The following is a 22,122-nucleotide window of genomic DNA, read 5'->3' on the forward strand; positions in this document are numbered from 1 at the left end:
GTATCTTGAGCAGTGTGGCGGTTACACGGGTATATACATATATAGTTTATATTACATACTTTATATATTTTTTATCTTAGCAAAAAAAGTGAACACATTTACATGTATTATACAGTTTAGAATTGGCTGGTATGAATAAAATGGATAGTTAGCAATAACATTTATGGGGTAACCTAAAAAGAGCCAAAAGCCATATACTGTAAACGTTTTGTAACTCCCAGAAAATATTAGTTCATTAACATTTTGCCGATTTTTTTTTCTTTTCAGCCTCTGACCTTTTTGAGCCTGGGAAATGCTTACCTTGCTCTGAAGAATATCAGTGGGGCACTTGAGGCCTTTAGACAGGCCTTGAAATTAACCACCAAATGTCCAGAGTGTGAAAACAGCCTGAAGTTGATCCGCTGTATGCAGTTTTATCCTTTTCTGTACAACATCACTTCTTCTGTTTGCAGTGGTAAGCAGCTTTCAAATGCTGACAAACTAATGAGCTCAGCCAGAGTTCCTCTTCTGATCAAAAGAACACAGAAAATGATTTTCTCTATTTTACCCAAGGATTTTAGATAACCAGTATAATTCCAGATGCATAGGAAAAGATGTTAATTCCTTACTTACTATAGATGCCTTAGGGTATTAAGGCTTAATTCTCTCTTAGAACTCTGGTTAAGAAAGGCTAACTAAAATATGTGTTATATTCAACTGGGATGGATAGGCTTTGAGATTTTTTTCCTCCCTCCAAAATCTCTGATGTTTTATAATAACTGACATTCCTAGTAAAGTACATTTTTCCTGTCCATGAAGTCAAAGTATACAGTTTTAATTGAAGCAGTTCTTCTATATACTCAGTCACTGAAATATAGCTCCTTGTCTTTCATTGAAGGTGATTCAGACCTTTACTCTACCTTTAATATAGTGACCCAACATTAAGTGGCATATTTTTCTCTTCTTCCACTCCCTCCCACAGCATATATATGGGCATATATGCCTGTGTATAGGTGTATCCACCTGGGTAAAGCTAATGTCTAAAGCTGTTGCACTTTCGTTATTAGAACCTTCTTTCTAAGAATCACATGATATTTGGTTCTCTGTTTAACCTTCACTATAAGAAAAAATAAAATCATGAATTTTAACTCTGTGCCTTGAATTGGGATGGGTGCAGTTTACATACGTGTGGATCCTCAGTATCTAGCCATTGTAGAGTGCACAGTGGGTGCTTTATTAATATTCAAATTAGGTTAAAATATTTAATCAGATGGATATTAGTTCAGCTCCTTCACTTTTGATATTTAAAAACAAAATCCTGACATCCACTTATTTATGTGACTTGTGTAAAAGACATCAATAATTATTAGTAGATTTGGGACCAGAAAGTGGTTTTGTTGATTCGCTATACCAGACTGCCTTACAATTTTAATAGAGTGACAGACGGTAAGTAGTGCTTGCGTTTTAAATATCAAAGCCCAATTATTTACTGAAGAAACCAAGAATCTCCCAGCAATATACCTCTGTAGCTCAGTTGTGGGTCAGTGTTGGTCACAATCTGAATTAAAGTTCTTTTATGAATGTCAAAGGCCCAAAACAGTATAGCAAGGCAATAGAGTGGAGTGGCTAGCACTAGAATCTTACAGATTCATGTTTGAGCTGCAGCTCTGCCATGACTTTCTTTTTTATTTTTAAATTTTTTATATTTATGGATACATAATAGTTGCATTGTTCTTACCATATAGTAGATACTGGCTAAAAGTAAGCCATTAGAAATTCATAGTGAATACAAGGTTCTCAGAGCTTTAAAGGTGCAAATTGTGAATTTTTGTCTTCTTAATCCTGGAAGATATGCTGTGGTCTTTTTTTGTTTGTTTGTTTTTAATTCTACTGCATCTTCTCGCAACACTGTGGTCTTTTAAATGTTGTGGGTTACCTAAGAACAGCCTTATAAAAAGGATTTTACTTTTTCAATGAGCTTTTTATATTAATAGAATCTCTTTTCTTAATTTACTATCATCTCCCTCAACTCTGTTGAAATTTATTTCTGTTTTTGAGAAGAAGCATTTTGTCACTGTATACATGTAGTGACCCTTTTCTAAAAAGTCTTCTCCTTAGCATTAATTTTACATGTTTTTATTTAGTATTTCAGTTTCTTGAAATATATTCTTAGTACATGTCACTCATGTCAAAAGAGGGAATACAGTTGTCTTGAACTTTTTCCCCAGAATGTAACCTCAACTGGTCCAGGAAACTAATAACTTGGAACAGATCTTTCTCAGAGTTGTAGTATCTGATAGTCCAGAGAATTCAGAGAATATTATTGGGTCCAATATAATAACAATAAAAGAAAATAACTTGACAGGGAAACACAATTTTTTTTAATAATAGTTCTTTCAGAGGGAGCTCATCAATAAAAAATATTTAGCACCTTTTACATTGTAATTAATGAATTTACTAAATTTAGTTAGAATGTCTGCTCAAACTCACTAAGGCCACCAGAAGAAGTTACTTAATCCTGGAATATATTCTGTGGTCTTCTTGTTTTAAAAATTCTACTGCATCTTCTCAGAATGCTGTGATCTTTCAAATGTCATAGTTTACCTAAGAACAGCTAATAGTCTATTACTGCTGGTAGACTTAAAATCATTCTGATATGAATTAGAAAATAATCCAACATTTGCTAATACCTAAATAAATACTGTTACCTCCTAATGGATATGTATGCTATAGCATTTTCTAGGTTTAAAAATTCATTAGTAGTAGTGAAACAATTTCAATATTGTGTTTTTCTTTGACAATGATTTTGAGTTACTTATTTCCAGAGTAATCCCATTCATTCATAGTTACTTTGCTGACTTGTAGCTTTGAAAAGCTAAAACTTGAAAGAAGCCAAACACCTTTATAGAAACCAGGAACTTCTTATGCTTGAAATCTAAACAGTTGCATCTATTCCAGTTATCTCTGAGCTTTGCTAAATAATTGATTAAAAAAAAAGAAAAAACTTCTGAAGGATGATTAGGATTTCTTTACCTTTAGTGAAATCAGATGATTCTGTTTGCCGTTTCCTTTTTCATGTTTGCAATATTGAAGTAAGTTTTATAAGTTATCTTGTCTGACATCTGTTTTAAGTATTTATTATGACAATATAGAGGTTTCAAGAGAGTGACAAGGCTTACGATTCTTTTTCCATGTAATAGTCATGGAATTCATGAAATTGCTGGCTGGGTCACAGAATTCATGATAATTGTTGGCCAGGCATGGTGGCTCATGCCTGTAATCCCAGCACTTTGGGAGACCAAGGTAGGTGGATCACCTGATGTCAGGAGTTCAAGACCAGCCTGGCCAACATGGTGAAACCCCATCTCTACTAAAAATACAATAATTAGCTGGGCGTGATAGCGGGCGCCTGTAATCCCAGCTACTCGGGAGGCTGAGGCAGGAGAATCAGACTTGAAGTTCAGGCTTGAACCCAGGAGGCAGAGGTTGCAGTGAGCTGAGATTGTGCCACTGCACGATCCAGCCTGAGTGACAGAGCGAGACTCCGTCTCAAAAAAGAAAAATAAACAATTATTTTTACAGCAACTATAATATAGTAGAATGTCTTAAATAGTATGACCTGGTGGTAAAAGGATGGGCAGTTTAACATTAGCAAGTATTTTGTTATTTTTCATATATAATCATGGAATTTTTAATGCAGATTTTTAATTTGTGTTTCTTGGAATGCCTATGCAGGTAATGTATTCTATCACTTGTAAATACTGTTTTGTTCAACTTAAAAATACACAATCACTATGCTAAAAAAATTTTTTTGTACTTATAAAGACTTTATAGCTAAAACTGTATTGATTAATGAAGTATTATTTATCTGACAATGTTTTCAAACTTTTATTAACCTACAAATCAATGTATTGGCTGCCATTTGTTAGATGCATGTGTTCTTATAGCAGCTGTTTATCATCATCATCTCTCCCTCTTTTGAATAAAATTTCATAAATCCTGGTCTTTTATAGGTAGTTTTATATCACTACCATTTCAAGGATGCTGTGAAGGAAGAACTTAATACATTGATTTTTTTTACTTGCCCACTCTTGAATTGACTGTAAAAGTTAGTGCTTTCAGTTTCGATTAAACATCTTGTTTGGGCAGTTTTAAAATACCTACTGTTTTCCACATTTATAGGCTTGTCATTTTACAGTTTTATTTAACTTAAGCAGAACTGAATTGGTTACTGTAGCAAACTTATTCTTCAATAACAGCTTCATCCTTTTAAAAGTAAAACAGAATCTGTTAAATAAACTTATAATGCTTTTGAATATAAGCAAAGTCTATGAAGTGCTCAACACTTAAAAAAAAACAGCCTTTTTTTATTGGAAAAAATAAAAATGTCACAGAATGAAACTTTATGGAACAGTAAAGGTTATCTTCTCTAAAAAATGGAAAATAACTTTTAATAACAATATGAGCAAAATGATTAAATATTGAATCTGTAGAAAAGTCCAGAAATACATTGATGTGGCATTACAACATGATAGTGGACTTTCCAAGCATTTATTACCGTAAAATATTTTTGAAATACTAATCTGCAAATTAAAAAGTTACATCTAGCAAAGATATTTTCTACTACTAAAGTAATCTAGGCTGTCTTATATCTTTGATACATTTGATTTTACTTTATTTTTAATGGTCTATATTTATTATTTTTCTTATATTAGCATAAAACCAATAGGTTCTATGTATTAGAATTTTATGCCACAAACAGCAACATCGCTGTTTACAGCATATAATTAAGCATTAAACCCAAGATTTCTGAGCTCTGGTCATTTCTTAATTAATTGAGGCACACGCCTACTTAAAAAAATTGGCCCAGATCCTTAGAAAGTATGAATAAATATTATGCAGAAGAACTCAGACTTTAATGTTTAGGTGTTCCTGTAATTGTCTGCAAGTTTCTCTGTCTAATACATATTTGATATGTTTTGTCTCTGGAGCAAAAAGTAGAATTTTCAAATCATATATGTGAGATTTAATGTCTATTCCAATGTGCAGATGGATTATCTTGTCTTCACAGTGTTTCTGTATTTATAGCATCTATTTATGTAAATAATATCTCCTTTTATAACTTGTTTCATTGCCTGTAGTTTTAGTCTGTGTTCTTCAACCTAAATTTTTGTAGATTTGTAACTTGCAGCTTAAAGCAATTTTACAGAGTTCAGATGTTGAAGAAAAAGAAATCCTGCACTTTGCTGCCCTCCAGTGGATTATCCAGCATATATACTGCCTGCAATGAAGGATCTTTGCTTTATCACATCCTTTTACATTCTTTTATAAGAATTAGTGAAGGTATCTGCTTTTTAAAAAAAGATATTCTTATAGACCCAATTTTAATAGTACTTTTTTTAGAGGCAGGGTCTCACTGTGTTGCCCAGGCTGGAGTGCAGTGGCTATTCACAGACTCTATCATAGCACACCATAGCTTCTAACTCCTGACTCAGGCAATCCTCCCATCTCAGCCTCCCAAACAGTTGAGACTACAGGTGTGTACCACTGCACCTGACTCTTAAACAGCATTTTAAATATGCTACTAGTTAGGTCACCTCCATTTATTTCTGTAAAAAGAATTAAAACTGGTTGATATATTGCAGATTTTAAAATCCTGAGATGCAGGTATATCCTGCAACAAAACCAGATGTACTTCTGTGTATGTAATGTGACTAAATCTGTATATTTCTTTACTTAAAAGGGCTGTAGTTATTTGGTTAACAAACAGTTTTTTAACATGTATCTTTAACATGTATTTAACATGTGATAGAGGAGAGAATAGGAAAAAGAATTTTTGTATTTATGAACCTACAAGCAAAGATTGTGATTTACTCAAATTACAGTCAGTCTTTGGCAGAGCTGAAACTAAAAAGTGAGTCCTCTGTCTTCCAGGGCCAGTGTGGTTCCTGTGCATAATTCTTCTACCTTCAGCCAATCATAAATTATTCCACTGCCATGATTGAAAGATTGGAAGAATTCATATTTGTAGATACCTGGGACATTTTATAAAAGTGGTATAATCACTACACTTTTTATGTCGTCCCTCAAAAGAGATGCATTTCTACATAAAACATGGATGTAAACTAGATTATGGGGTGCAGTCATAATGAACCCCAAGAGCATACCTAAAATGGTCTCTCAGTTTAACATATCACCCTGATCTTTTCTGAATCTTGCATCATTAGATTGCCACATAGCCTTCTATTTTACATGGAAGATGTTATGCCTGTACTTTTGTAGTATTAGCTTAGTAGACAGTATTTTTCTTTTGGGATTTCCAGCATTTAGCTTTTTTGAACAAAAGGGATACTTTTGGTTTTTATAAGAACTTAGAGACAGTATTATCAGATTCTGATGACCAATGGTTTTATACTTCAGCCTCTGAAAGACATTATATATAAATATTTGTTGGTTTTTAATGTGAATTTTTTGTCCTGCATGCCAAAAAAAAATGTTTTATTTTAAAGAATGAGCCTATTAGCCCTTGCCTGAGATCTGTTCACAGCTATTCATCCAGTCATTATAGGTTGTTAGCCTTGCCAAATAATACTTAAGAAAGATGAAATTTGATAGAGGATATAATCTTCTAAAGCAACAATTTGTTTTCTTTCAACCAAAGAAAACTGGGTGTGGTTTATTCTTCATTCATTCATTCATTCAATGAACACTTATCTACTATATGCCAGTCACTATTCTAGGAATTGGAAACCAAACAGAAAATACCTCCAGCTCTTACAGAGCTACATTCTAGTAGAGGGAAACAGAGAATAGATAATAAACATAATCATTTAATTAGAAAGTGAGTGCTCAGGGGGTTGGGGTCATTAAGGGAGGCCCCACTGAGAAAGTGACATTTGAACATAGACTTGAGGAAGGATGGAGGTTCTAAGCCATGCAGATATACAGCATAAAAGCATTTCAGGCAGAGAGAATAGCATTGCAAATGTTCATGTTAGGAATAGCAAGGAGGGCTTTCCATCTGTGGTGGAGATGTAGGAGATGAAAGCAGAGATAAATATGGTGGAGGATAGAGCCACTTTTTTGATACCTTGCAGACCATTCTAATAATGTGGGCTTTTCATCTAAGAGAAAGATGTAAGACTAGGAACTGGGCAACACAGCAGGAGGTGAGTGGTGGGCCAGCAAGCAAAGCTTCACCTGCGTTTACAGTCAGTCCCCATCACTCGCATTACTGCCTGAGCTCCACCTTCTGTCAGATCAGTGGTGGCATTACATTCTCATAGGAGCATGAACCTATTGTAAACTATGCATGCACGGGATCTAGGTTACACGATCCTTATGAGAATCTAAAGCCTGATGATCTGTCACTGTCTCCCATCACACCCAGATGGGACCATTTAGTTGCAGGAAAATAAGCTCAGGGCTCCCACTGATTCTACATTGTGGTGAGTTGTATAATAATTTCATCATATGTTATAATGTAATAACGAAGTGCACAAAACATGTAATGTGCTCGAATTATGCCAAAACCCCATCCCCACCCACCCCCCAGTCTTTGGAAAAGTTGTCTTCTACGAAAGCAGCCCCTGGTGACAAAAAGGTTGGGGACTGCTGACTTGGAAGATTTTGAACACAAGAGTGAAATGAACTGATTTACATCTTAACATAATTCCTCTGGTTGCTCTGTTGAGAATAGACTAGTGGGGTAAGAGCAGAAGCATGAAGACCTGTTAGGATGCTATTGCAGAAATATCAGTGAGAGATGATATTGGCCTGTACCACTGGGGTGGACAGGGAGAAAGTGAGAAATGATCCTATTTGGAATATATTTTGAAGGTAGAACCAAAAAGACACTCCTAGAAAGGGATATGGGAAATGAAAGAAAGAGAGGTCAAGGGTGACTCTTAAATTTGGAACCTGAGCAATCAGGTAAATAGTGGTGCTATTTAATGAGATACTCAGGTCTGAGAAAGGAGCAGATTTGGGGAGAAAAACAAGTTTGGTTTTGGACATGTTAAATTTGAGTTGCCTATTAAGTGTTCAAGTAGAGATGTTGAATAGGTAGTTGGATACATGAGTGTTACAATGATGGGGAAGAGACCAGGCTAGAGATAATAATTTATGGGTCATGGACGTATGTATTTTTTAAGTCATTAGCTTGGATGAAATTACCTCAATAATTACTATAAAAAGGAAAATGGGTCAAAAATCAGTTACTAGGGTATTCTAGCCAACATTTAAAGGTCAGGAAGAAAAAGAGCAATAAAGGAGTAGCCAGTAAGCTAGTAGAAAAACCATTGAAGTATTTTATCCCACAAGCCAAGTGAAGAAAATGTTTTAAGGGGTTATCAAGCATATCATTATTATTGTACCAGCATGCTATATGCTGAGAGATTGAGCTGGATGTGGGCAGAGAATGAACCACTGGATTTAGTAACTTGGAGATTGTTGGTAATCTTGTAAAAGCTTGTGTGAAATCGGTTTTGAAGGAGGTGAGGAAGTGAGGATGGCAAGCAACTCTTAAGTTTTGCTATAGTGAAGAGCAGGAAAATGGGATATAGCTGGAGGGGCCTGTGGGGTTGAAGGTATTTGTTTTTGTTATTCTAAAAATAGAAGGCCCTGCAGCATAGAGAAGCATAGAAGGCTTCTCAGCAACATATTAGGTGACTTGTCAGATGAGAGTGTGAAGAGGTACAGAGAATGTTGGAGATTTGATGAGAGAGGAAAGGCTGAAAACAGTTGTCTCAGAATGCGAATTAACTAGAGAGGTTTCTAACTTTGGTAACTGGATAGACGTCAATGTTGTTAAGAATGGGAATACAGAGGAGAAATCATCTATGCATTGATGTGCTGGGAATAGCAAGTTCAGTGATAGACATGTTCATTTGGAGATGCCTCTGATTCCCTCAGAATGTGCAGGATGTGAAGAAAACGCCAAGAATGGAATCTTAGAAAATACTAACATTTAAGGAACAGAGTCAGTGAAAGAGTGCGTAAATAGAGGCACTGGAAGAGCAGGGTCATGAAGTTTAGAAAACAGAGAGTTTGAGAGGGACAAAGAGGACAATAGTAGTGTGTCCTGAATTGATTCATTTGCAAGCTTTTAGTTGGTATTTTAATTTTAATATTTGTGGTTTATTTTGATGGGCCTTAGAAAATATATTTAGCTGGTACATAAAACCTGTGATTTATGAAAAATGGTAATGATTTTCCCTTTTAACCTAAATTAGTGTAAGATTAGACTTTAGATTCATTAAAGAAAAACATTATGTTAAGTCATGATACTGCTAGCTATGGAAAAATCATGATAGTAATTGGTAAATGAATAAACTGTGGGAAGCTCTGGGTTTAACAGTTTAGAAATCATTGGTGACTTCATTTTATCAAAAGCATTTTCTATAAAATGAGGAAATAGCTACACTAAAACAACATTAATAAATTTTAGAATAATGAAAGTATTAAAGTGAGCTCTCTATATATAATTGAATTACTTTTAGAGCTATTAGATATAGTTCCTAAAATATAGCTCATTTTATCCTGTTACTTAGTGACTAAAATAACTTTAAAGCAAGTAGGAGATGAAACCAATAAGCATTCTTTTTCCTTTTTTTTTTTTTTTTTCTGAGGCGGAGTCTCGCTCGCTCTTGTCGCCCAGGCTAGAGTGCAGTGGCTCTGTCTCGGCTCACTGCCATCTCCGCCTCCCTGGTTCAAGCAATTATCTTGCCTCAGCCACCCCAGTAGCTGGAAATACAGGTGCCCACCACCATACCTGGCTAATTTTTTGTATTTTTGGTAGAGACGGGGTTTCGCCATGTTGGCCAGACTGGTCTCAAACTCCTGACCTCAGGTGATCCACCTGCCTCAGCCTTCCAAAGTGCTGGGATTATAGGTGTGAGCCACTGTGCCCGGCCAAGAATCATTCTTTAAAAAACATGTAATAATAATAGAACACAAATGAGGAAAGCTTTCTTTAAAAACTTCATTTGTTAGAAACATGAAAAGGTGGCTGGGCATGGTGGCTTCACGCCTGTAACCCCAGCACTTTGGGAGGCCGAGGCAGGCGGATCACCTGAGGTCAGGAGTTCAAGACCAACCTGACCAACATGGCGAAACCCCATCTCTACTAAAAATACAAAAATCAGCTGGGTGTGGTGGTGCATGCCTGTAATCCCAGCTACTGGGAAGGCTGAGGCAGGAGAATTGCTTGAACCCGGGAGGTGGAGGTTGCAGTGAACTGAGATTGCATCATCGTACTCCAGCCTGGGCAAGAGAGACTCCATCTAAAAAAAGAAACATGAAAAGTTAATTGTGTATTTTTAATAAAATAGTAGAAAACCTTGATGGGCAATTGAAGAAATAGGGCATTTCTCAGAAGGATAGTCTAAGCCCTGTAAGCAAGAGGGGGTCTGTTTTATATAGTTCCCCCTAGTCATTTAACAAGGTATTTTTAATATGGTTTGTTGCTGCAATTGTATTTCATTCTCCTTACAGGAACTGAAGGGGGCTGACTTCTTGTCATATACACTTGTGTGTAGTGAGTTAGGCAAGTTCATTGCATGTTGTCTAAATCTTGAGTTTTCATTCATCATTCTAGATGTTTTGGAGACATTTCAGTTTATGTAATGTTAAGCTTTGCCATCTTAGATAGCAAGCATTTATACAACTCTTCTCCATTCAGAAAGATGATTCTAGCTGGGCTTGGTGGTGTGCATGGTAGTCCCAGCTACTTAGAAAGCTGAGGTGGGAGGATCACTGGAGACCAGGACTACGAAGCTAGGGTGCACCCTGATCACACCACTGCCCTTAAACCTGGGAAACATGATGGGACACCTGTCTCTTGAAAAAAGTAATTTTAAAAAAATTATTCTAATTGGCAAAATACACAACCTATTCTTCGTTGGTAGAGTGGGCTTTTTTAAAAATTTCTAAGTGATTTGTGCCTCAGAAAATTATGTTTGCTTTGAGACCGTTGAAATGAGTTCCTAGTTTTAGACTATTTTTTTAAAACAGCACCAACTATGTAAACCCCTTTTCATATTTAATCATTGGATGATCTCTACTCAGTTCCATGGCCTGATGGATATAAAGCAGCAAGTCTGGTAATCATTAGAAAAGAACATTCGTGAGATTTTAAAACACATAAGACTGAGGATGTCTGCCATATATATGTGTACATGTGTATGCTGTTTGGGTTTTTCTCCCCCTTTTTTCTTTCATTGTTAGTATTTATTACTAGTGGTTGAATTTATTTCATACTGAGCCACTCTTTGGCCAGGAAAATCTCAGTAATCTGTTACTAACCAGCAAAGTATATTTAATTATTATCTCAAAGATGCAGGAGAAATTTAAATCACATTTCACAGATATTGAAAAGGCCATAGCTTTGGATTTGTCTTCCCGTTTAGTTGCCTTTTATAGGAACAAACCTAAATTTGTCATTCAAATTTTGCCATCCTTTAAACCTCTTTAGCTGTCAGGCTTTGTTAATAACCCAGTCAGGTCACAAATATACAGTGAGATGATTATGGAAAATAATAAGCACAATAAGTACATTTCAGGAAAAAGAGCTAGAGGTCCGTAGCAGCTGAGCGGGTACTGCTGTCAAGCAAGTTTTCTGATTCCTGCTGCACCTCTGTAATAATAAAGCCCTATTTCACTTGATGATGAGAAATACAGCTAGAGAAAAACCTAATATGAACAAATAAATAATCAATTCACCACCCCTCTCACAGTACACTGGCTAAAAGCCATAAATGTTGAAAGTTGGGAGAGACTGAGTAAGATCCTGAAAACCATGTTATTACCTGCAAAGTGGCCACTGAGGTGAGTGCCCCAGGTGACTTTCATTTGGTGGCATAAAGCAAGAGGAAACAATATGTAACAAAAATACATGATATCATCATGTGCTTTTCACTTTCCCCTTGGTCATGCATTGGCCATATTTACTTATGTGTAAGTAGATATGTTCAAATTAAAGTGCCTATCTTAATTCCATACCCTTGAGGCAGGATCTGCAATCAGGGTATTAGGAAACTTTATTACTGAGATCCATCCACAAGTCTCTGCTCATAACATTGTTTGATAGAGGAACTTCAGCGGGATTTTTTAAACTTTGGTTTGAATATCATACTTGCTACCTCTACCAATGCAAAGGACATTTCCTAGTGCTTGATCTTTTTCCTTCTATCTAGGACCTATGAGGTATTACTACACTCAAATCTTGATCAATTATGGAATAACTAGGATCTTGAGTTCTCATTTCAAGATACTGTCCTTGTAATTCACTTAATTTGAGGAGAAAAAAAGACAAAATAGCCTTTATAACTTCATTAGCCTCAGCCTTGCTCTGTATCCTTGCTCTAGGGAAAAAAGACAAGCCTGATAAGCCCAAAAAGTGCTGGGCATAATTAAAGATTGGTTTCTGCTCTCAAGGAGCTAGGAGAGTCTTGTTAGAGAGTTGTGTAATGTACAAGGTCTGTTGGTTTAAATATTATATTTACTACCTATACCAGTGGTAAGTTTAAATATCATACTTACTACCTAAACCAAGTCTAGTTTGCTAGTAAGTTTTAAATACCAATACCATATTTTAAACTTTGGTTTAAATATCATACTACCTATACCAATGCAAAGGACATTTGGTTGGCCTAAATATCATACTTACTACGTAAACCAAGTCTGTTGGTTTTCCTACTCGATCACTTTCCTGTGTGTCAGCAGGTGACCACTTGTAGCAGGAAAAAGGAGAGGCAGATGGTAAACACTAACGGTTGTGGGTAGCCAGGAAATCTAAGCCCCCTCCGACTGTTTGTATGCTTGTTCTGAGTTTAAGAATTGAGTGAAGCAGACTCACTGTAAGAGTGTGTGATTGAATCAGAAAGATATGTTGTATTTTAAGGTCACTGACTGTAAGAACTTTGTAACATCTGCCTTTTGCAGAATCCGTGGAAATTGTACCAAATCTTGGTACCAAATGATGATGCTATTGCGGGTAGTTAATTTTCTTGACTACATACATCCTGCTTTGCTAGTTTGATGAGTTAGCACTCATTGCTTTCTGCAGCTCTATCCCATAACTCTCCAGCTCTTTCCCACAACACATACACATAAAAGTACCAATTTTACCCATCTTTCAAGACCCACTTCCACCATATGCCTTACTTGATCTCCTAATTATAAGTAATGTGTAATCAGACAATTTAACTGTGCCTCTCCTTTGGCTCCTGTGACTTGCCATGGTAGTTATCTGTGTACATCATACAACTCTCTAACAAGACTCCTAGCTCCTTGAGTACAGAAACCAATCCTTTTTTCATCTGCATACCCCAGCTCACCAAGCATTCCATACCCTCCCCCCAACATTTAGCACATAGAATATTCTTTAATGGCAAAGTAGCTGATGATATTTCAAGTGTGAACTACTCAGATAACTAAGTATTAAATGTAATAATGAGAAATTAACTTGTATCCACCCAAAGTTTGCCCAGAGTGCTTTCTAGGAAACCCCCCTCAATATACATAAGTAGATACAAATCTCCTTTTAAGGTCTACAGTTCCCACTGTAAGAGGGGGAAGAAAAATGGAATTGTATTGTCTTACTGGTCCAGTAGGAGCTAACATGTCTGACAAGTGGCCTGTATTGTCCCACCTTCAGTCCCTCCTGTTTTTAATGAAAGTTATAAACTAGTGTCTCTCTTGACCCTCATTGAAAACTAACACCTATGAGTCAGTCTCAGGAAGTCTGTTGAATTTGTTTCCCCAGTATTCTTGCTTAAAGAAAAGTTCCCTAGGCTGAAGTAAGCCAGAGATTTAAATTAAAAAAAAAATAGCTATGTCAGTTAATTTTCTTTTTCAATATAATTTCTGCATGGAAAAGTCTCATAGTAAACTTATAATGAATTTTAAATTTGCTTTAGATATGTAATCTGATCATTTACCTTTCTAGAAGCATTTATAACTGCTGAAAGCCTGGATTCTTCATTAAAATAGTTTCTAACACAGCCTACATGTCATGGTATCTGTGTCTCAACTGGTGCTGACTTTGCTTTCCGTGCTTTAGTCATTTAAGAGAAGGCCACATGGCAAGACCAAGAGGCCAGATTTATAGCCAGTTCTCCTTTCTCTACTCTAAAAGGCAGCAGGGCATATGGGATGCAGGGGCATATAGGTCTGCAGAAACCAATTCAGCTCTAAATTCTTGGGCAAAGCAAGTTTCAGGTGTGACCATGTGTGAACAGAGTATTTCCCAGGACAGAATTTAACTCCAGAATATGTAGTAAAAGGGAAACACACACACATACACATTCATATTTGGGAATCACATACTTTTCTTTCTTTCTTTCTTTTTTCCTGTAAACTCGTCTGACTTAATCACCTCACCAGGAGAGAGTGCTGATTTCTAGTCTTCACTATGGTCTGTTTTCTCTTTGCCATTGTACTTTTGAGGTCAGTCAGCACATAACCATTATTTTAAAACCTTCTGCAAAGAATTTCATTCAGCAGTAATTACTGAATGAGAACAAGTCTAAGGAGCCATTATTTCTGTTCAAATAATTTCTTTTTTCTTTCCCAAATAGAGGATAGGACAGGGCAGAGGAGGTGAGGCATCTTCATTTGTCTCAGGTACAGTCATCAGCAACCTAGGTTTCACCCAGATTCAGGTTCTGTATGCTTATATTAGCAGTGGTTTCATTAACGACGTTTCCCAAGAATCCTCTGACAGTAGGACAGTAGTTTGTTTCTCCATTTCAGAGTAAAAAATCCTAGACACAGAAATGTAAATTGATTTGCCCAAGTTTGTACAGTAAGGCTGCAGCCAAGGCAGGATTTGAATTTATACCATGGAAGTGTTCCTCTTGGTAAAAGGTCTGTTAGACTCTGTTACAACCTCTGGAGGTGGAAATCATAAAGGTATCTATTCCCAGTAAGGTCTCCTTTTCCCTCAGCTATACCTGTTACTCTGTGTGGTGCCAAAGTCCCACATGTCACCTGTAGTAAAAGCTTCCTGGCAATATTTTTAAGTAATTTTGTATAACAGTGGTGAGCCACTGAAAGATATATTTTTGTTCACTTCATGGTATTTTACTACCTCTTCTAAAAGACAGATTATATTTTCCTAGAGATAAATATGAAATAGTGTTATTAGGTAGCTTAAATTATAATAAAAGGAAACAGTCACCATGTGTTTCTGAGCTACCTATTTCCAAAAGAAATCACTTTTATAACTGCATAATTTTGAGTGCAGTTGGGTAGAAAGGTAAGGAGAAAATGCTATAGAAAAAGTCACTCATATCTGTTAAAAGGATGATGATGTCTGTATTTTCCACATAGGTACTTTAATTGAATATATCAGAACGCTTCCTGTAGGGTAACCTTTCTGAAAGGCAGAAGAAAGTAGACTGTAGAGTATAATATAAGCCTGTTGGAGCAGGGATGGTAGGAAAACCGTTAGAATATTCCACTGTTTCACAAAGACTACTTTTCTAACATCTTTGCCTTAAATTTTGAATTATAGCTCCTATTACAAATCAGTTTATTATTTATGTCTTAGAAATTAGTTTTATAATAAATTGCATGGGAATATAACTTATATTTACTGTATGAAAACAAAAAGTTTGGGGAAGCTTCGACTGAAGCAAGATTAACAAACTAGAGGGGGCTGAGCACAGTGGCTCATGCCTATAATCCCAGCACTTTGGGAGGCCAAAGAGGGCAGATTGCTTGAGTTCAGCAGTTTGAGACCAGTCTGGGCAACATGCTGAAACCCTGTCTCTACAAAAATTACAAAAATTAGCCAGGTGTGGTGGCGTGCACCTGTAGTCCCAGCTACTCGAGAGGCTGAGGTGGGAGGATGGCTTGAGCCTGGAAGGCAGAGGTTGCAGTGAGCCCACATCATGCCACTGCACTCCAGCCTGGGTGACAGAGCAATTCTGGCTCCAAACAAACAAAAAAAACTAGAGGGAAGGAGTTGTTGAACAGCAAAGAAGTAAAAGACTATAGGTAACATGGTACCCATAGCCTATTTTCATATTGTAAGGCAGTCTGTCTATTAAAATGTCCTTTAGAGAGCACAGAGCCTACTGTGAGACTAATTTCTAAGTGTACTAAATATTTTGGGGCTTAGATATGCTAAGGAGTTTGATCTGAATTAATCGCTGCTTTCTTCTAAAAGATTGGTAGAAATGGACTCTATACTGCCCCCAGCATCCCCTACATACACGCGTGCACACACACACACACACACACACACAAAGTTGAAATTATGCAGATACACTGATAACTTCTTTTTTTAATTATTATTATTATACTTGAAGTTCCGGGATACATGTGCAGAACATACAGGTTTGTTACATAGGTATACATGTGCAGCGGTGGTTTGCTGCACTCATAAACCCGTCATCTACATTAGGTATTTCTCCTAATGCTGTCTCTCCCCTAGCCACCACCCCCTGATGTGTGATGTTCCCCTCCTGTGTCCATGTGTTCTCATTGTTCAGCTCCCACTTATGAGTGAGAACATGTGGTGTTTGGTTTTGTTTCTGTGTTAGTTTGTTGAGAATGATGGTTTCCAGCTTCATCCATGTCCCTGCAAAGGTTATGAACTCATCCTTTTTTATGGCTGCATAGTATTCCATGGTGTATATGTGCCACATTTTCTTAATCCAGTCTATCATTGATGGGCATTTGGGTTGGTTCCAAGTCTTTGCTGTTGTGAATAGTACTGCAGTAAACATACATGTGCATGTGTCTTTATAGTAGAATGATTTATAATCCTTTGGGTATATACCCAGTAATGGGATTGCTGGGTCAAATGATATTTCTAGTTCTAGATCCTTGAGGAATCACCGCATTGTCTTCCACAGTGGATGAACTAATTTACGCTCCCACCAACAGTGTAAAAGCGTTCCTATTTCTCCACATCCTCTCCAGCATCTGTTGTTTCCTGACTTTTTAATGATTGCCATTCTAACTGGCGTGAGATGGATACCCTGATAACTTCTCATAGCAGGTTAATTGTTCATACTAGAGATTCTGAGTTGGCTATAACTAAAAGGCCTTATTTTAAAAAGATTACATTGGGATAACTTACTATTCCAGTGCAGCTTTTCAGGGAGTCAGGGCTAATAATAATAGCATCTTACCATGTGCTACGCAATGGTCTAGCTCTTTGCATGTAATTCTCAACAACCTAATGAAATGGATATTATTATTAAGCTCAATTTGCAGCCAGTGCAGTGGCACACGCCAGGAGGCTGAAGTAAGAAGATCACTTGAGCCCAGCAGTTCAAGTCCAGCCTGGGCAACATAGTGAGACCCCCATCTCTTAAAAGACAAAAACAAAAAACTCACTTTGTAGATGAGGAAAACGATTCACAAAAAGGTAAAGTAACTTGTCTTGCGCCAGGCTGTACCCATAACCACTGCTCTAATGCTCTTACAAAGTTTTGATGCCTCTCAATTCATTTGTGGCATTTCTTTATTATAACTAACCAAAAAGCATCCTAAGTTACCCAACCAGGAATCTCTACCAATATATGAGATTTAGAAGGTAAGAATTCTTTTTAACAAATAAGTGGTTACCCAACTCTAATTAGAAAGTGGAAAATACTCTTCTAGCAATTTGTAAACAATTAAGATGAGAAGATAGGAGATCCTGAGAACTTAGTATACTTTGAAAAACTGTTTAGCCACATGATAAATTGTGACTTTACCCGTCAGGAGACTTTACTTTGACAAGGTATATTAAATATGTAGTTGTTTTTGCAAACACCCTTGTAGGATAGGTTAGTATTAATAACCCTATTTATGCAGGAGATACTCTAAGCATAGAAAAGAATGTTAATATACTAGGATCTCATAGTAGTTCCAGAATCAGAAATACCCTTTTTGGAGTTTTATACTTAGTTGATAGTCTTGGAGTCTCTTACTTCTAAGAAAAACCGAACTGCCAGGATTTGAATTAGATGCTAAATGCTTTGCAAGCAAGTAACAGCATTAAACACAGAAAAGTGTTTTCCATTTTCACCTGGGACCTCGTTACCTAAAGCATTTTGTTTAAATAGTGTTGTTCCTTTAAAGAAAACTCATACCTCTCAAGGTTAGTGTAAGTCATAGAATCTCCCCATTTTTGTGTCAGCAAAAAATAAGTCTTATGCATAGAAGATGACTTGCTACTTTCCAGGTATCTTTCCATTTTTCCTTCTCCAATATTTTCCTGTGTTTCTTTAATGAGAACATCATTCCGACCTCTGCCAGGAAAACAGGCAATATTTTTCCACAAAGGCAACTTTTTTTAGTTCTCCTTTGAGCTGGAGCAGACCTATACAGTAGTCTAAAGAATGGAAATTTTAAGTTCTTCTGAAATACTTCACCTACCCTTAGAAACTGGAAGGAGTAATTTTTAAAATTAGGTAATTCAACTATCGCCAAGCTACATATGCAAATCACATCAAAACCCTAAACCGGTCTGGTTTTTTTTGTTGGTTTTTTGGGTGTTTTGTTTTGTTTTGTTTTGTTGGAGATGGAATCTCGCTCTGTCGCCAGGCTGGAGTGCAGTGGCGCAATCTCGGCTCACTGCAACCTCTGCCTCCCAGGTTCAAGCGATTCTCCTGCCTCAGCCTCCCAAGTAGCTGGGACTACCGGCATGTGCCACCATGCCCAGCTAATTTTTGTATTTTTAGTAGAGACAGGGTTTCACCATGTTGGCCAGGATGGTCTCGATCTCTTGACCTCGTGATCCGCCTTCCTCGGCCTCCCAAAGTGCTGGAATTACAGGCGTGAGCCACCGCGCCTGGCCAAACTGGTCTGTTTTTAACAGTTGAGCGTAAGAACGTTAGTATTCACAATTCTACTCTTAAAGCATGTAGCTTTTATGTGATCATTTTGATGCCTACTTCCAAGAAATACCCTAACATAAACCTCTTACTCTTTTTTTATTCCTCCTGTTCTCCTCCCGATTCTTCTTCTCCTCTCCCTCTGAGAGATGTTGGCCCCAATTTCGTGAATTTGAGGACAAGACATTCTTAGAATGCACATGGCTTGCACAAGATGTCTGAGTTTGAGGTCATGCAGAAGGAGTAATTTAGCTTCAGGGTCCCTTGTGCACATAATAGTTTATAAATTACCTACAAGATATTTTTTCGTATTGCATAAGTTTAAAAAGATGAGACCAGTTAAATTTTTACTGTGGGCAGAGGGTGGGAGAGAAACAGAAGAGAATCAAATGTTGAGGGAGGAAATCAACTTCAGAAAACACAGAGTTTCACTGGGTTCCAGTCTTAAATGTTTGTCCTTTGCTTTTATAATGTTTTACACAACGTGTGTCAATGTGAAGAATGCTTTAATCAGCATCATTGTCATAATTATTTCCTCTCTGCTTTTAATAGTCGTGCTTATTTATATCCCAATTAAGAATTGTCTCTGAGAAGTGTGATGTTCTTCATAATAAATTATACTCAATTGGGTGTGCAGAGTTGGTTGATGTCATTATTCTGTTTTATTTTAATGCTCTTATGTTTAGCTCCCCTGACTTAACTACACATACCAGATGGTGAAAATAGAAGTGGAGGCAAATTAACAACCTCTGTCCTGTCACAGGAGAATCTGGAGAAAGAAAGCAACTACCATTGCTCATGGCTTCTTTCCCATTAGCCCTCCATGGGCGGGGACACACACACACACACACACACACACACGCTCATGGCCTCTTTCCCATTAGCCCTTCATGGGTGGGCACACACACACACCACATTCAGTCTTTTACAAGTTGTACTTTTCACTGCTCCCAAACACAAATGAGAATTTCTGTGCCTGTTGCTTTGCCCAACACATTATTCTTCCTTGCCTAGAATGCTGCCTTCCCTACTGATCGGCGGGGGGAAGCCTAGAAGCCTTGTAATAAGATAAACCTGATCCAGATCTCAGATCTACTACTTACTTTTGACTTTAGGCAAGTTACTTTATTTCACTGAGAATCGGTTTCCTCATTTCTAAAATGAAGATGCACATGGTTTTTATGAGGATAAAGTGGAGGAAAAAATATAAAGCACTCAAAAAATATTTCTTCCATTTCATGTAGTTCCCCTTTTATAAGTCCTGCCTATTCTTTAAAATTCGAGTTCTAACTACTCAAAGCTTATTCTCTGAAGCACTTATTTGGAACAAGTATTCTTTGCTGTCTTGTATTTACTGTCTCCCCAAGTTGTTTGTCGATTTCTTGAGAGCTAAAACTCTTAAAACAAAGAATCCTCAATTTCTGACATAGTCTTGTTAAATATGGTAGCCTCCAATGTATAATAGTGTAAAAGTGGAAAATGGAAAATGACTCTCTAAGCATGTGGTCCCCTTACTCTAAAGTCATTAAGTTGGAAAAGGTTTTGAGTCCATTACATTTTCTTGGCACAGTAAGGGAGATGGCATTAGAAGTACTTCCTTAAATTGTGAAATCTGAAAGAGAGCCATCAGTCAAGAAAGAGACATCTTGTGTTTCCACTCATGTGGAGAGAGCTTGATTTGGTGAATCTGTACACACAGATAAGATGATAGATAGATAGATAGATAGATAGATAGATAGATAGATAGATAGATAGATAGATAGATCGGTCTATCTTTGAGACAACATTCTCTAAAAATTAAACATAGAATGTGTTTGAATGTTCTGGTAAAGGAGAACAGCTACTTACACACTCTTAACCAAAGAATTGTCCTCTAACAGGAAAGTTGTGATTCTCCAATGAAAATGCATTTTCATTGACAATGTCCATGGAACACAAGGGGGAAAGAGGACACCTATTCAGCTTGCCAGATCAGCTAGAACTAATCAAGGGTAGTCAAAGGAGGGACAGATGTCAGCCAGATTGCTGCCATGTTAGATATAACTATCTGGTAACATACTCCCCTACCCAGAGAATGACCATCAGGTATAGCTGAATATTGGGGGTTTGGGTTCATATTAACACAAAACTCTTAATAGGATCAAAATCCTTTGACTCACAGGTAAAAGTCGCCATAGAGGTCATTCCCACTATACATGCTGAAAGTTATTTTTATTGATATGACCAGAACTTGTTTTCCAAAAGAAACATTGCAAAACATTTCCAAAAGTTATATGGCAGCCTTAATTGTTGAATTTCTGCCATCATCCCCCTTTAATTCTTTGGCTTTTAATTTTTAATAATTCCTCACCTTTTGGTATATCTCATTTTAAGCCATGATGCAAAAATAGTATTTTTCTCTGCTATAATTTATCTCAGACTTATCCAGGTATTAACCTGTCATTTCTCACAAATAGAAGGAAAGCTTTTTGATGATATTTCTAACTTCAAGAAAATATTTCATGGCCATTATGAATGGAACAAGGTCTTGGGGCTTGATCTTTGTTGTTACAGTTGTTTTTCTCCTCCTAAATACTTGACAATAGCCTACAGCTGAAACTTGAACTTCAGCGCAAAATCTTGAATCACAGTAATGATCTGGCTTTGGGTGCTGCAGCTCACTGATTTTTGTGTGTTCTGCTGAAGAAAAACCGGCATTGTCACATTTTTGCTCTTCTTGATATTTTAGGACCTTGTACTATAGTACTACACGAGAGATATTTCTAATGTGCTATATCTGTGTCTCTTGTCATTGAGGTAATTGTCATGAGAAAACCCTGGACAACAGCCATGACAAACAGAAATATTTTGACAACTCACAGTCACTGGATGCTGCTGAAGAAGAGCCCTCTGAGAGAGGAACAGAGGAGGACCCTGTATTCTCTGTTGAGAATTCAGGGAGGGACTCAGATGCCCTTAGACTTGAAAGTAAGTTGATTTGACCTGAGCTGTGCTTCTGGGGAAAAATCAACTCTCAAGCTTTAAGCTTAGGCTTTTCTCTACTTTTAAGAGTTTGTTTTCTTCTTTAACAATCATTATATTGTAGCATCATGAGGGTGACCCCTAGGTGGTGAGGCAGAAGACAAGCTTTAGTGTGAAAGTGTTCTTCACACTTTCTTTGTTCTCTACCTCAGTGTCTTCTGTTGCTAGAACAAATCTGATTTGTTTATGTATCAGTCTTCTTAATGTTACTAGTATATTGAGTAAATCATTATAAAAGGAAGATAAGTTGCTTTTACATTAAACCCAGTAAAATATGAAGATTTGG

At 36.9% G+C, this 22,122-nt stretch overlaps 1 protein-coding gene across 4 annotated transcripts in view; it reads left to right on the forward strand.

Moving 5' to 3' along the window:
- The window catches only part of TTC17 (tetratricopeptide repeat domain 17), a 143,641-nt gene that overhangs the window by 63,618 nt on the left and 57,901 nt on the right, over positions 1-22,122 (forward strand). For 3 of the 4 annotated variants that reach the window (XM_024930978.4, XM_024930983.4, XM_055094297.2), the window contains 2 exons: positions 268-454; positions 21,612-21,782. In XM_024930978.4, coding sequence (XP_024786746.1) covers positions 268-454; positions 21,612-21,782 — 358 coding nt within the window. The remainder of the gene's footprint in view (positions 1-267; positions 455-21,611; positions 21,783-22,122) is intronic. The other variant, XM_024930982.4, reaches the window with a different exon arrangement.

The sequence above is a fragment of the Pan paniscus genome, chromosome 9 (assembly GCF_029289425.2).
Source record: "Pan paniscus chromosome 9, NHGRI_mPanPan1-v2.0_pri, whole genome shotgun sequence".
Taxonomy (NCBI): Eukaryota; Metazoa; Chordata; class Mammalia; order Primates; family Hominidae; genus Pan; species Pan paniscus.